Source organism: Myotis nattereri, assembly GCF_964212035.1.
Source record: "Myotis nattereri genome assembly, chromosome: 5".
NCBI classification, from domain to species: Eukaryota; Metazoa; Chordata; class Mammalia; order Chiroptera; family Vespertilionidae; genus Myotis; species Myotis nattereri.
In genome coordinates, this window is record NC_138080.1 from 15300211 (window position 1) to 15313839 (window position 13629).

General features: G+C 58.3%; 1 protein-coding gene across 3 annotated transcripts; it reads left to right on the forward strand.

Annotated features, from left to right (window-relative positions):
• Positions 1–10042: 10042 nt before the first annotated feature.
• On the forward strand, positions 10043–12488 carry EGR3 (early growth response 3; the record flags this gene model as incomplete). 3 transcript variants are annotated; one of them, XM_081093167.1, is made up of 3 exons in its annotated part: positions 10306–10476; positions 10616–10668; positions 11479–12488. In XM_081093167.1, the coding sequence occupies 2 exons, from the start codon at positions 10629–10631 to the stop codon at positions 12486–12488; spliced, it is 1050 nt and encodes a 349-aa protein (XP_080949293.1). The 3 variants fall into 3 exon arrangements, with proteins under 3 accessions (XP_080949292.1, XP_080949293.1, XP_080949294.1); XM_081093166.1 differs by lacking the exons at positions 10306–10476; positions 10616–10668 and adding an exon at positions 10043–10196; XM_081093168.1 differs by lacking the exon at positions 10616–10668 and having other exon boundaries at positions 10336–10476.
• Positions 12489–13629: the final 1141 nt, after the last annotated feature.

The following is a 13629-nucleotide window of genomic DNA, read 5'->3' on the forward strand; positions in this document are numbered from 1 at the left end:
CAGAGAGGAAGGGAGAGAGATAGAGAATTAGAAACATCGATGAGAGAGAAACATCGATCAGCCGCCTCCTGCACGCCTCCCACTGGGGATGTGCCCGCAACCAAGCTACATGCCCCTGACCAGAATCGAACCCGGGACCCTTCAGTTCGCAGGCCGTTGCTCCATCCACTGAGCCAAACCCGTTTCGGCAGGGTGAGGATTTTTAAAAAGAAGAAGAAGAAAGGCTTTTCTGAGTTAGAGGTGACTGAACTGCAGGATGAACGTCCTGGGGACATCGCAGTCCAAGAGAAAAGGGTCCTGGAGTGTGTGGCGCGGCGGCGGGAGGGGGTTCTGAGCCCTGGCACCCCCACACTGGATTGGACCTGGTGGCCCAGGGCCTGTGAACCCAGCTGCAGTTCAGAGGCGGCTTTGCGCCCTCGGTGCCTGGGTAATATTTACTGGCTTTTAATGACGACAGGGTAATCACCCTAATGAAGAACTCCCTCCGGGCTGGGGCAGCCAGACTGCGATGAGGCAAGCCGCCAGTGACTCACGCTGGCTGTGCCTGGATCCTGCTGCCACTGGGCGCGCAGCGCCAGCGGCCCCCTTCCCTGCTCTGCGCGCCCCTCCAGCCCCCTCTGGGAGGCCTGCAAAACGCTGCTCCGCTGGGCTGGGATGGCAACCCCCGCCGCGCCCACTGCTATCCTGGCGGGCCAGGCCGGTCCTGAGACTTCTTGCTCCGCCCTGTGCGTCTCCTCCCCACTCACAGCCTCAGATCCCCCGCGGCCTGGGGCTGGGAGGGAGTGGGCCAGCTCTGGTGTGCTCAGCACCCGCTGGTGATCCCAGGCTCTGCTGGGCTTTGCATCCACCCCCTTGGCCCCACTTTCTCCGCCAGTGCCTCGGTTTCCCCGGACTGAGTAGCAGTAGCTCAAGATTCTCCACACCACCCCCCACCCTGCCCCCGGGTGGCGGGAGTATTAATTACAGTTTATTCCCAGCTTTGAAGATGAAAAATGCCAAGGATCATTACCACTCAATTAACGGGGCTATTACCACTTGAGTTTATGTCTGATTAATCCTGCTCCACCCCCACCCTGGAATCCATGTTGCCTTGGAGGCCTCCAGCTCCATTCTTCTCTTGGATTTCACACCGGGAGTTACCCCCTTTCCTGTTCCTGCTAATTGCAACAGGAATGGGGCCTGGTAGAGTGTCTGGCACAGTCATACTTCAACAAATATTTATGGAGCAGTCATAAGCACACTGGAGCTGGGGATAGAGCAGCGGAGAGCACAGACCCAGCCCCTGCCCTCCTGGAACTCGCTTTCTCCTAGGACCTAGGTGCCCAGAAGCCTGATGGGATCCAGCACACGCAGGCCCAGTGCTGCCTCCCTTCTTCCCCTGGAGGATTTCTCACTTGTCCACATAGCAAACCAGTCAGGCCTGGGCCAGGCACTAAGAGAGAAGTCCGGGAAGGACAATGCTAATGGGTTCCAGTTTTAGAGGTGGAAAAAAATAAAGTTAACATGAAAATGGGGGGATCACCTTTCCTAGCACAGAATATCCCCTGCCCTCCTCTCGCCTCCCCTCCCCTCCCCTTCTCCACCTCCTCTCGCCTCCCCTCCCCTCCCCTTCTCCACCTCCTCTCTGCTCCACTCCTCACTTAGGGGTCTTAGTCCCACCTCAAAGCCTTCATCAAGCCTCCCTCCCCCCAGTCAGGACTCCCCCTCTCCCTGAACAAGTCCCTTCTGCCAGCAGGCGGTGGTCCTTGTCCTCCTCTGAGCTCTCTGCTTGCACCTCCTTTGAGACATTGTCCTGTGTATGATCACTTCCACCAGAGTCTCACTTCCCACTTCCCTTTAAACTGCCCGCTCCTGGCCGACAGCAGGACCCCAGACTTAAGTCTATTCCTTCCACAGAGTGCACAGGAAGTGCTTCCTACATGTTTCTCATTGAAAGAGAGGTAAGTCCCAGACCTAGGAGCACCCACCCCTCCACCGCCCCCCCCCCACACACACACACACAAAATGAAACTTGGGTGAACAATGGATGCCCATCCTCTGTGTGTGGGGAGGAGTCCGTGCTGGGGCCATAGAAAAGAAAGGGCCTCGTGGGAAGGGCCCAGTGGATCCAACTGCTGCTCAAATAGACCATGTTTCAGAATTACCATCATGAACACTGGAACGGGGTCAACAGAGTCTGATGGAGCAAACACTGGGCACAAGAGACAAAGAGGAATAAGACTCAATCCCTGCCCTAGGGGAGCTTGATACCATCTTCCGTCTTCCAGTAGCTTTCAGGGTGATCTTGGGCCAAATAATTCTGCAATATGGAGAGGGGGAGATCGTGCCCCTTCTCCTTTGCCCACCTGCCCTGAGCCCTGACAGGGAAGCTCATGCTGATGGGCAGACATCACTGCCTTGTGCCCAGGGGCCTCAGGGGGATGGGATGGGGCCAGGAGCAGCATCAGTCTTTACCCCAGTGGCTGTGAAAAGCAGTTCATTTTCTAGGAGAGCTAAGGCATGGCAATGGTAGGGAAGCCGTGCCTATGCTATCTAGTGAGAGGTAGTTAATACAACTGAGGAGCTCCAATTCTGGGCCCAAGGGAGGCACTAACTGCTTTTCCTGAGAGAGGTTTGTGACTGCGTAGAACTACTAAGAACCCAAAAGGCTGCCTCCAACTCCTCACCCTGAGGAAGGAGGCAAAGGGCCTGCTAGTTTGAGGCTGGGGCCTAAGAGACAAGGATCTAAAGACCACAGCTCTCTCTGGTTTCCCAAAGGCTTTCCTTACAGGACAAGGAGGAGAGGAACCTGCCAGCCTCTGGGATCCAGTCCCAGGCCCGTGGCTGAATCCTGCCCCCAGCAAGAGGCTGGCTGTGGGGAGAGCAAGGGGAAGAGCCTGCTCTGAAAGCTTTTCTCACCTCTCTCTCCCTCTTTTTCGATCTCTCACTCCCTCTGTGCTCCCCTGACTGCCTCCTCCTTGGCCCCCCACATTCACACCTTTTCTGGTTCATTTCAGATGACAAAGTTCCTCTTTCCAAAAAGCCCCATCCCCCAAGAGTCCTTTCTGCAGAGACACCATCCTTTCCCAGCTGAGTAGGGGGGCTGTCCCACGGCGGCCCCCAGGGGCATGACAGGCCATCTGAGCACATGACTCCACTTACCCTGTGAGAACCCCTGAAAAGTTCCCATTACAAGCTCTCATCCCCTGACCCATCCCTTCTCCCCCTGAAGATCCCAGCCCAATCCTTTCAAGACCCCAAACTTATCAGGAATATCTCAGTGCTCCTCCCCACCCTCCCTGCAATAGAATCCGAAACATGTGCCTTAACAGAGCTGGGAGGAATGTAGAGATCGGTTATCCAGTGCAGCCCCTACCAGAAGCCCAGGAACGAGAGCGCAAAGCCCCAAGTCACATAGATCATTTGTGGCATAACCCCAAACCCCGGATTCCTGGATCAGGGCTTGTACTTTCCCTAATGTTTCCACATCTCCCCTTCTATTTTAACTTCTTTCTTCCCTCCCTGCCCCAGCCCAGCCCAGCCTGGCCCTGAACTCTCATCCTCTTGACAGTCCTCATCCCTGACCCCTTGCAGTTCCTCACTGCCTTGGAGGGGGGCTCTCCAGGACCAGCAAAAGTATTTTGTAGCAGGACTTCCTCCTTCAGTCACCAGACTCTCCCAAAATCTTGAGGAGAGTTTAGTCAATGCTCAACCGCTTGAAGTATGATCAAAAAAAACCCCAATTTAACATGATTATAATGAGTTAGTTTGAGCTTAGGCACAAACAGGTGTTTAAAATGGGCATATATGAATGGCTGGGAGAGGATCCTATGACCTCTGAGACAGCAGTGGTACTGGAGCTCAGAGTGGTGTAGTTGCCATACCACCTACTGGGACCCCAGGGAACGTTGGTCCCCTTGACCTCCCTGAGTGCTATAACCCCTTACTGTCCTGGATGGGGGCCCCTCCTCTACCCCATGCTGGGTCCCAGGGGTAAAGGGAGGCAACGCTGCAGCTAGCCTTTCTTCTCCTCATTGCCTTCACCAGTTCTATACCCAGCTCTCCTCTTATCCACATCTGCCATCTCATTTCTTTCTGACAGCCATAATGGGGACAAAGAGCACAATTAAGAGTAGTAGCTTTGGCCTGGCCAGCGTGGCTCAGTGGTTGAGCATCAACCTATGAACCAGGAGGTCACGGTTCAATTCCCAGTCAGGGCATGTGCCCAGGTTGCAGGCTTGATCCCCATTGTGGAGTGTGCAGGAGGCAGTCAATCAATGATTCTCTCTCATCATTGATGTTTCTATCTCTCTCTCCCTTCCTCTCTGAAATTTAAAAAAAAAAAAAAAGTAGTAACTTTGGAGTCATAAGGCTCTAAGTTCAAATGTCAGTTCAGCCACTTCCTGGCTAGGTATCTTCCAACTAACTATTCAGACTCTTTCCAATGCCTTACATTCTTTATTTAAAAAAAAATGTTGCTTGCCCCGCCAATGTGATTCTGTGGTTGAGCACCAACCTATGAACCAGGAGGTCACAGTTCAATTCCAATCAGGGTCCCAGAGGCCCAGGGTGGGGCGGGGGGGGGGGGTGGGGGGGCAGAGCGGGCCTGCAGGAGGCAGTCAATCAATGATTCTCTCTCATCATTGATGTTTCTATCTCTCTCTCTTTCTCCCTTCCTCTCTGAAAGCAATAAAAAAAAATATTTTTAATGTTGAGGGGGCAGTCCTAAAAGCTTCCTCGTGGTATTGTTTTTGTAAAGAATGAAGAAAACGAAGTATGTCCCCAGGGCCTCCATCACCCCATCTTCTGTGGGTACAGAAGCTCTGCAAGCCTGAAGCCTCCAGCAGTCCCCAAAAGAGGCTCAGCTCCAGCTCTGAGCCTGGAGCCCCACCCTCCAAATCCTTGTGGCTGTCAACAATATGTCCCTTCTGCAAGCTTTCAGGCAAAACCCACCTAGCTTAGAGCTGGCTGTCATTACCAAAGAAGTGGTAGTGCCCTCTACCAGGGAAGGCTGGCCAGGGAGAGTCCACCAGTGACCTACCCATCTCCCCTGTGGCACCCCCAAATGGAAAGCAACTGAAGACCCTTGAGAGAACTGTCACTCAGGAGTAATCCCACCAGGGTGGGCCCTGTACATAGGTACCTGGTGCAATTTGAGGAACCCCAGACACTCTCTGTGCCCAGATCTCCCACTCTTTGTCACTGGGCCTGATATCCCACAATCAGACCTCATTCCACCAGCATTTATGAGCACCTACAATTTTCTAGGCATCCTGCTAACCATCGGGCTTAAATCCATTGGGTTGTGTATTACCCTCTCTAAGCATTTTCTTTTGAAATGCAAATACCCTCAGAGAAGGGCAATGCATTAAATCACTAATACCCCTAAGTTAATTGGGGGCTTCTTTCTTTTAAAAACAGTAGAGAAAGCCTGGACATCTTTAGCAAAAAGGGGAGCTAAAGTTCAGAGGGCAGAGGTGACTACGGAGCTAGAAGCAAGGCAGCAACAATCTGGCCTTTTTTTGTGGTTGATGTCTAGGGCCACATCTCCCCCTTCCTTTATCCTTTCACCAAGACAAACACACCCACTGCCCCCACAAGCAGCCACGGTGCCCATAAGTGCACCTGGTAAAGCTAGCCAGATTCCGGAGAGCAGCCGGAGGCTGGGCGGCCTTGGCCCTGCTGCAGAGGGGTCTGGCCTGCCTTTCACCATCTCCAGGGTGAGGATGCCCTGAACTAGTGCCTACTCGCTCCCCAACAAGTCCAGGGCTTGGAGTTCAGGTAATTAAGCCCTTGGCAATCTCATCTGGGCCCGCCAATAAACCAGACAATCAACCCCAGCCCCTGTTCAGGAGGGAGAGAGAAAAGAAGGAGGGCAGAAAGGAGAGAAACTTTTTTCTATGCTGCATTCAAGGCTTGGCAACCAGAAGGGGAAAATGCTATTAGTCTACAAACAGCCACTCCAAATACCCACTCCATACCCAGGGTCTTCCCCTCCTGCCACAGAACCCTGGTCTCCATCTGCCACCATCATCGGGGTGACAGAGGACACCTGTGTGGGCTGCAGCCTGAACAGGAGCCAGGCAGTGAGGGCCTATACTTGCAGAGACAGGCTTTCCCAGCATGGCTCCTTCCACAGCAGAGGAGGGAGGGAAGGGCACCTGAATCCCCCACCCCACCCTGAAAGCCACAGCCACCCTCCAAAAATGTCTAGAAGGGTGCTCCAGGTGCTCTCTCTAGAGCAACTGAGTGACTTCTTCGTACCCTGCCTGATTTCACCGCCAGCTCCTGAGGGTCCAGTCTGCCTGGGCTCCTACAGAAGACCATTCCTTAAGCATCTCTACTTTGGTGCAGTGCCCAGCAGGTGCCTGGCACTCAAATAGAACTTCCCTTCCCCCCCAAATAATAAACATTAATAGTTCTGGTATATGATCACGCTGATATGGGATGGAGTTCCATACCTGGCACTTTTTACTCCCTATATCACTTACTCCTAAGACACACATGAGGAAAAGGCTTTTCTGTCACATGGTAGGGTGGGGGAGAATACAACTGAACAGTAATAATTGTCATTTAGTGAGTGCTTGCTAAGGGACTAGCTAGCCTAAGTACTCTGAGGATTATCTAAGTTAATTTTTTCTAAAATACTATTATTATCCCAATTTACAGACAAGGAAACTGAAGCTAAGAAAGAAATTTGTCCAAGATCACACTGAAGTTTTAATGAATACTTATTTAATTTAATTGAAGACTCCCATTTCATGTCAAGAACTAGTAGGAAGGAGGGAGAAGACATTTGTGTCCCCCAAAAAAAACTATCCAATCTCACCAACATGTAAACAGGCCCCGGGGAACCCTGCAATTCCCACTCGCTCTTCACCTTGCGCGTAACAAGTCCAGCTAGCCTAAAAGTCTCTGGGCCGCCTCTGGAGAGGCTACACTCCTCCACCGTTTGGCCCTTGGGGCGTTCCTGGAAACTCTCAAGGATCTCAAACGTTCCCATTGCCTTTCCTAATGCGGGTCTCAATTGAACAAAACTGGGGGTTCTAGCTTCTCACTCTCCTCCCCTGAGGAGAGGTTTCAACAGGTGGGGAGGAGGTGCATCACTGTAGAGTCCTCCGGAGTTGAGCTGAGAAGCCTGGAGGTCTCTTAATTCCCTCCCGCCACCCCCGCAGGCTGAGCTGTGCCTCTCGCGGGGAAACTGGGGCACTGCAGTCAATATGGGGGCCTGCAGTTCGCCCAAGGCCGCGGACCTCTTGGAGCCTCCGGGCCTGGCCCGCAGGAACCCGCGGAGAACCCCCGCCACCCCTGGGTCACGCGCAGTAGGAGGCGCCGCAGAGGGACCAGGTCTGGGGCTGGAGCGGCCGAAGCTCTCTGCTCATCGCCGCTCCCCGCTTCGCCCCTTCTGCCAGGTCCGTGGCCCCACTGGCCGGAGCCGCTGGCTAATATTTCATGCCCCCAGACTGCCTCCCTAGGTGACGCTACAGCCCGTGTGGTTCCTTTAAAGGCTGCGGGTTCCGCTCATCTTTCCTTTTCCACTGGATGCCAAAATATGCAAATCCGGGGACCGGAATCAGCAGCCAAATCAAGGAGAAGGGGCGCGGCCGACGCGTCACCGGATCCGCTCCTTGTATGGCTCTTCCCGGCTTGGCCCGCCGCCCGGCGACCCTCCCTGCAGCCGCCAGAGCCCCTCCTGCGCCCAGCCCAGCTCTCACTGCCGCCCACGTCCCCGGGCCCGCCGCCCGCCCCCCAGGGAGGGAGCCGGGGGCGGCAGGCGCTGCACGCCCTGATTCCGGCCGGAGCCCGGACCGCTGCAGAGCTGTCGCTCCCCGCGCCGCGCGGGCGGAGGAGAGCCCGGGGGCACAGTGCTTCCCCGGTTTAGGCTGGGGAGCCTGGCGAGCGTGGCGGCAGGGGCGGGGGAGAAGGGGTTCACGGGCAGCGGGAATCCCTCCTTTCCTAAGAACTCAAGAAGATCCGGGGGAGACTGGCCCCTCCCACTCCCAGTTCTCCGCGGAGTGAAATGGAGGGGAGGAAAGCGAGGTTGTCATCCACCCCCACCGCTATGTGCAGCTCGGGAGTTCCTCCCACGCGTTCCCCGGCCCGCGTGGCCCTCCCACGGCGTGAGGCTCGGGGATCCTCTCTGCCTCCTTGTCAACACTCCTACTCCCCCTGAGAAATGCACGTCTCCCCCAACCCGACTCCCCAGCGGGGGACACGGGATTCACCGCACCCACGCGGCCACTGAGGAGGGAATCCTCCCACGCCAAGCCAGTGTGATTCGGGGTCGCTCCCCCACGCTCCCTTCCTCTCCTCCCCTTTCCCCGGGCCTGGCCGCGCGTGCTCCAGGAGCAGGCCTCGGGGAACATATCAGCCGCCCCCGGGATCTGCTGCTACGGGAGGTGACAGCTCTCGGGTTGGCAAACAGGCGGCCTTTGACTGCAGGGCGTCAGGGACAGCCCTGTAGAGGGCGATGGTTAGGGTAGAGACGAGGGGAGGCCGCCGGGAGGCCAGCCGAGTGTCAGACTGTGAGCTCGGCAAGGTCCTGCTGCGACTCCGTGGCGGGCCCTTCCCAGGCAGCAATAGACAGCGGCTGCGCCCAAGCCTGCTAGGCCCTCCTGCCATTCCCTGGCCAAAGGGATGCTTGGGAACCGTTAGTGAATTAGTCGAGGATTTGGTGCACGTGTTTCCTATCCGCTCAACTTCATTTTTTCTTCTTCAACAACAAAACCACACATCCTCGACCCCAAATGTGTGGGGTTCTCGCCTCCCGCGCAGCCTCTTTGCAGCTACGACTCTCCCCGCCAGGGCACTCAACCAGGAGTCAGCGCAGGGGGCACAGGGAGAGGCAGGAGTGTGGGCGGTGAATCAGAGAGATGGAGGTACAAAAGTTCTCGGCATTTGGGACCAGGTGTCTCTGACTCTCTGGAATCCTTCTCCGCGGAGGGACGCGCTTCCTTTCTCCCGGTCTCAGGCAAGGTCCTGGGCCCGAGAAGAGCAGCAGAGGAGAGTCGGCTGGAGCAGTGTTGGAGTGCACGCCTTCCGGGTTCCCCACAAGTTCCCAGGCTGCAAAGGGACGTTGCCCGGGGTTTTCAATTCTCATTCTTCCTGCTACGGGTGTTGGAGCAAACCTCCTCCCGCCGCCCCCCGCCCCCCCCACACACACACACTCGCGTCCGCGCCCCCACCCCACCCCGCTGTCCCAGAGGGTTCTCCTCGGGCAGACCCAAAAGAAACATACAGGCAGTTATGGCTTTTTCAAATGCGCGCTACGTGCTTTACGCTTTGCGTTCAGTTGCATCCCTCCGTCCTCTCTCCTCTCGAATTGTCCTTTCTTCTCTTCTATTTCTCTTTTTTCAAGATCCGCGAGCGGTGCGGACGCCGCACGCTGGCGGCCGCCCGCTTCCTGCTTTCTAATGTTCCATTGTGAGGAGCTTCCATTGTGACGTCGCGCCCCTTCGGCTGGGCTTTGTCTGTCCATATATGGGCAGCTACGTCACGGAGCTTTCCCGGGGCTCAGATAAATAGGCTGGTGGAGTTCCCTGGCTGGGAGCTTTTGGGCAGCAGTGAGCTTGCTAGGAAGCGGCGGGGCTGGTGGTGGTAGCAGCAGCAGCAGCAGCGGCGGCAGAGGCAGCGGCAGTGGCGGCGGTGGCGGCGGTGGCAGCGGTGGATCGGGGGGAGGGGGGGGCCCGGCGCGCGTCTGTTTGTAAGATCCATACTGAAGCCGCGTCCGACCCCCTCCACCGAGACCCCACCCCACCCCAGACCCCAACCCACCCCCCCGCACACGCCCCCCCACGCGACCCAGCCTCATAGGGCACCCGCCAGGCAACCAAGAAGATAACTCCCCTTTGCCCTCTCTCCCACCCACCCCCCAAAAAGAGAAGATCCCCTCCTCTGGCCCACCCCTTCCCCTTTTCCCTCTCTCCTCCCCCCCGAACTTTCCCTCTCGCATGCTTTTCCCCTGCACCACGGATCGCCTCTCGGATGCCGCTCGCCTGGAAGCTGCGTTAGGAGAGAGCGGCGGCGGCGGCGGCGGTGGCGGCGGCGGCAGCTCGGGAGTGCTATGACCGGCAAACTCGCCGAGAAGCTGCCGGTGACCATGAGCAGTTTGCTAAACCAACTGCCTGACAATCTGTACCCCGAGGAGATCCCCAGCGCGCTCAACCTCTTCTCCGGCAGCAGCGATTCCGTAGCCCATTACAATCCCATGGCTACAGGTAAGGGCGGCGGGGAGGCTGTGAAGCAGCGAGGGAGGAACGGGAGAGGAAGAGGAGGGGGAACGAGCTAGCTAGCGATGGATGGAAGGAAGGAAGGAAGGATGGATGGATGGATGGATGGATGGAGAGATGGGGGCGCGCTAGGAATTTTCCAGGGGGCGAGTTGCTTTTCCCACCCACTCCCCGCCCCCCGCCCTCTCCGATAGGGAAGGCTCGGTTGGCTACGCCACGGTAGAGGCTTCTGTTCTCCCGGGTGGGGGCAGCCGCCGACCGGAGGGAGGTAGGTGCTAGCGGCCCTGGGGTTCTCCACTCAGGGGGCGCGATCGCCGGGCTGCACGCAAGGCGTGGTGCCGTCGTCCCCTTTCCCAGGAGGAGCCGAGCGACCCTTTCACCCGCGCTCTCTCCCCTTATTCCCTCAGCCCCCCACCCGGGATGGAGCCGTGTGCGGCGTGGAGTCCCCGCGGTGGGAGAGGTACTGCGACGCTGCCTTTTCGGGGCGTTCAGCAAACCCGTGGGGGTGTGGGGACGGTGGGGAGAGGGGCTGCCCCGGGGGGCGGGGGGGGGCGATCCTTGGGCCGAAGAGCTTGGGAAGAGCGGCCACTCCCGCCGTGGAGACATCGGCCGGTTTTCCGCCGCCCTCCACCCTCCCTAGCTGGGGCTGGGCTTTCTCCCTCCAGCAAGAGCCTAAAGCTTCTTCAGGCCCGGGGGAGACTGGGCCGGGGTGGAGGCGGCGGGCGAGCTCCCTTTGAGGGCAGCACCCCTCTACGCGCGGAGCACAGAGCGTCGGAGCTCTCCGGGTCAGCGACCCGGGCGCAGTGCACGAGGAGGGCTTCGCCGGGGCCGGCAAGGCGCGGCGTCCGGGCGCGGACAGGTTAGGGGAAGAGGCCGAGTTGTGTGCGCTAGAGAGCGAGAGCCCGGCGCGCTCCCGGTCCGAAACTACCTGTAGCTGCAGCTACCTGCCTGCCCCACCTCGAAACAACAATGCTTCTAGCTCGCGCGCGCTCGCGCGCGCGTGTGTGTGATACGTGAGTGTGTGCGCGGCGTGTGCGGTGTGTGTGCAGCAGCCACTCCACGCCCGATCCGTAGTATTTTGCTGTATCCAGGTTGCGCCCGGGAGCGCGGCACCGCCCGCTTTGCGCCGGGCGCAGCTTTTCCTCTTACCCCACGCGCTGCGCACTCCACCCGGCTGCACTCTCCACACCTGGGCCAGGACCTGGGCGCCCCGGCCCTGGAGCCGGCCGGGCTTCACTCACCCCTCCCCTCTCTCCTCCGCTCTCCGCAGAGAATGTGATGGACATCGGCCTGACCAACGAGAAGCCCAACCCGGAACTCTCTTATTCGGGCTCCTTTCAGCCAGCTCCCGGCAACAAGACCGTGACCTACTTGGGAAAGTTCGCCTTCGACTCCCCTTCTAACTGGTGCCAGGACAACATCATTAGCCTCATGAGCGCCGGCATCTTGGGGGTGCCCCCGGCCTCAGGGGCACTCAGCACGCAGACCTCCACGGCCAGCATGGTGCAGCCACCTCAGGGCGACGTGGAGGCCATGTACCCGGCGCTCCCCCCCTATTCTAACTGCAGCGATCTCTACTCAGAGCCTGTGTCTTTCCACGACCCCCAGGGCAACCCTGGGCTCGCCTATTCCCCCCAGGATTATCAATCGGCCAAGCCGGCCTTGGACAGCAATCTCTTCCCCATGATTCCTGACTACAATCTCTACCACCACCCCAGCGACATGGGCTCTATTCCGGAGCACAAGCCCTTCCAGGGCATGGACCCCATCCGAGTCAACCCGCCCCCTATCACCCCCCTGGAGACCATCAAGGCATTCAAAGACAAGCAGATCCACCCAGGCTTCGGCAGCCTGCCCCAGCCGCCGCTCACACTCAAGCCCATCCGGCCCCGCAAGTACCCCAACCGACCCAGCAAGACCCCACTCCACGAGCGGCCCCACGCGTGTCCGGCGGAGGGCTGCGACCGCCGTTTCAGCCGCTCCGACGAGCTGACGCGGCACCTGCGCATCCACACGGGCCACAAGCCCTTCCAGTGCCGGATCTGCATGCGGAGCTTCAGCCGCAGCGACCACCTCACCACTCACATCCGCACGCATACGGGCGAGAAGCCCTTTGCCTGCGAGTTCTGCGGGCGCAAGTTCGCGCGCAGCGACGAGCGCAAGCGCCACGCCAAGATCCACCTCAAGCAAAAGGAGAAGAAGGCGGAGAAGGGGGTGGCGCCTTCTGCGTCCTCAGCGCCCCCCGTGACCCTGGCCCCCGTGGTCACCACCTGTGCCTGAGGCTCGGGCCCCCAGATTCCCACATTTCCCCTCCAGTGTCTCCCTGCTGCTGCCCTAAAGCAGCGGGAGAGCTCGCCACGGAGGCGCAGGGGCCGCACTTGGGCCTCTCCATGGACGTAAGGCTCCTCGTCACTCTTGGACGTCCCGGTTTCCACCCTTTCACACCGGCCAACAGTCGGGGGGCCAGGGCAGGAGGCGCCTGCCTCTCGCTGTCTCCCACCCCCTTTAGCCACGGCGTGGAGGGGGGAAGAGTGGCGTCTAGCCCGCTTCGTTCAGTTCGGATCGTCTTGATCCAGGGGCCGCGGGGGGCGAGAGGGGGGCCACACCAAGGACTTGCGGGGGACTGAAGGCGGGGCCCACCCAAACCTCGCCTGACCTAAGCACCTCAATGGTCCCCGTACGTCTCCCTCGGTTCCCCCTCAAAGACCTGAGAGAGGGGAGAGGGTAAGAAGCGCACCAAAGCGCAGAGCTTGCTGCCTGCCGCACGCACGCCTGCGCGTGAGTGTGCGTGCTCGCGTGAGCGTGTGTGTGTGTGTGTGTGTGTGTGTGTGTGTGTGTGTGTGCGCGTGTCAGAATCTTGAGCTGAACTGGGCTATGTGCACCCCAAACTCTTCCCCACATCGAGTCCCTAGGCCTCTGGGGAGACTGTCCCAGGCTGGGTGCCTGCACGCGGCCAGATGAGACGGGTCTTCCATCTGCTCAGAAATAATGTTTCTTACAGAAATGCCTCGGATGCCACCGCGGCGGTGTGGCTACCGCCCCTTAAGCTTTGGCCCCTCAGAACCCCACTTTTTCCGAGCACTTCCCTATTAGGCCTCAGAACAGTTTGATCTGCAGGGAGAAGGAGCAGCTATCACTGAACCTGCCTTTTTTAAAAAATGTATTTCCTCAGCCTCACTTTTTAAAATTTAGGTCCTGAGTTTGCCCTCTGCCCTTCCCCCACCCTCTTCTCCCTTCTCCCCTCCAAGCCTTCTCCCATCTCTTTCAAAATCTTTTACCAGAAAGGCAGGCCTCAACCAGCCACCCCATTTCACCATCTTTTTGTTTTCTCTCTCTCACATATTCTACTTCCCATTGGTGGTGGGAATGCAGGCTCATTTTTGCCCCTGGCCACCAAATAGGTAGACTTCAAATCTATGTA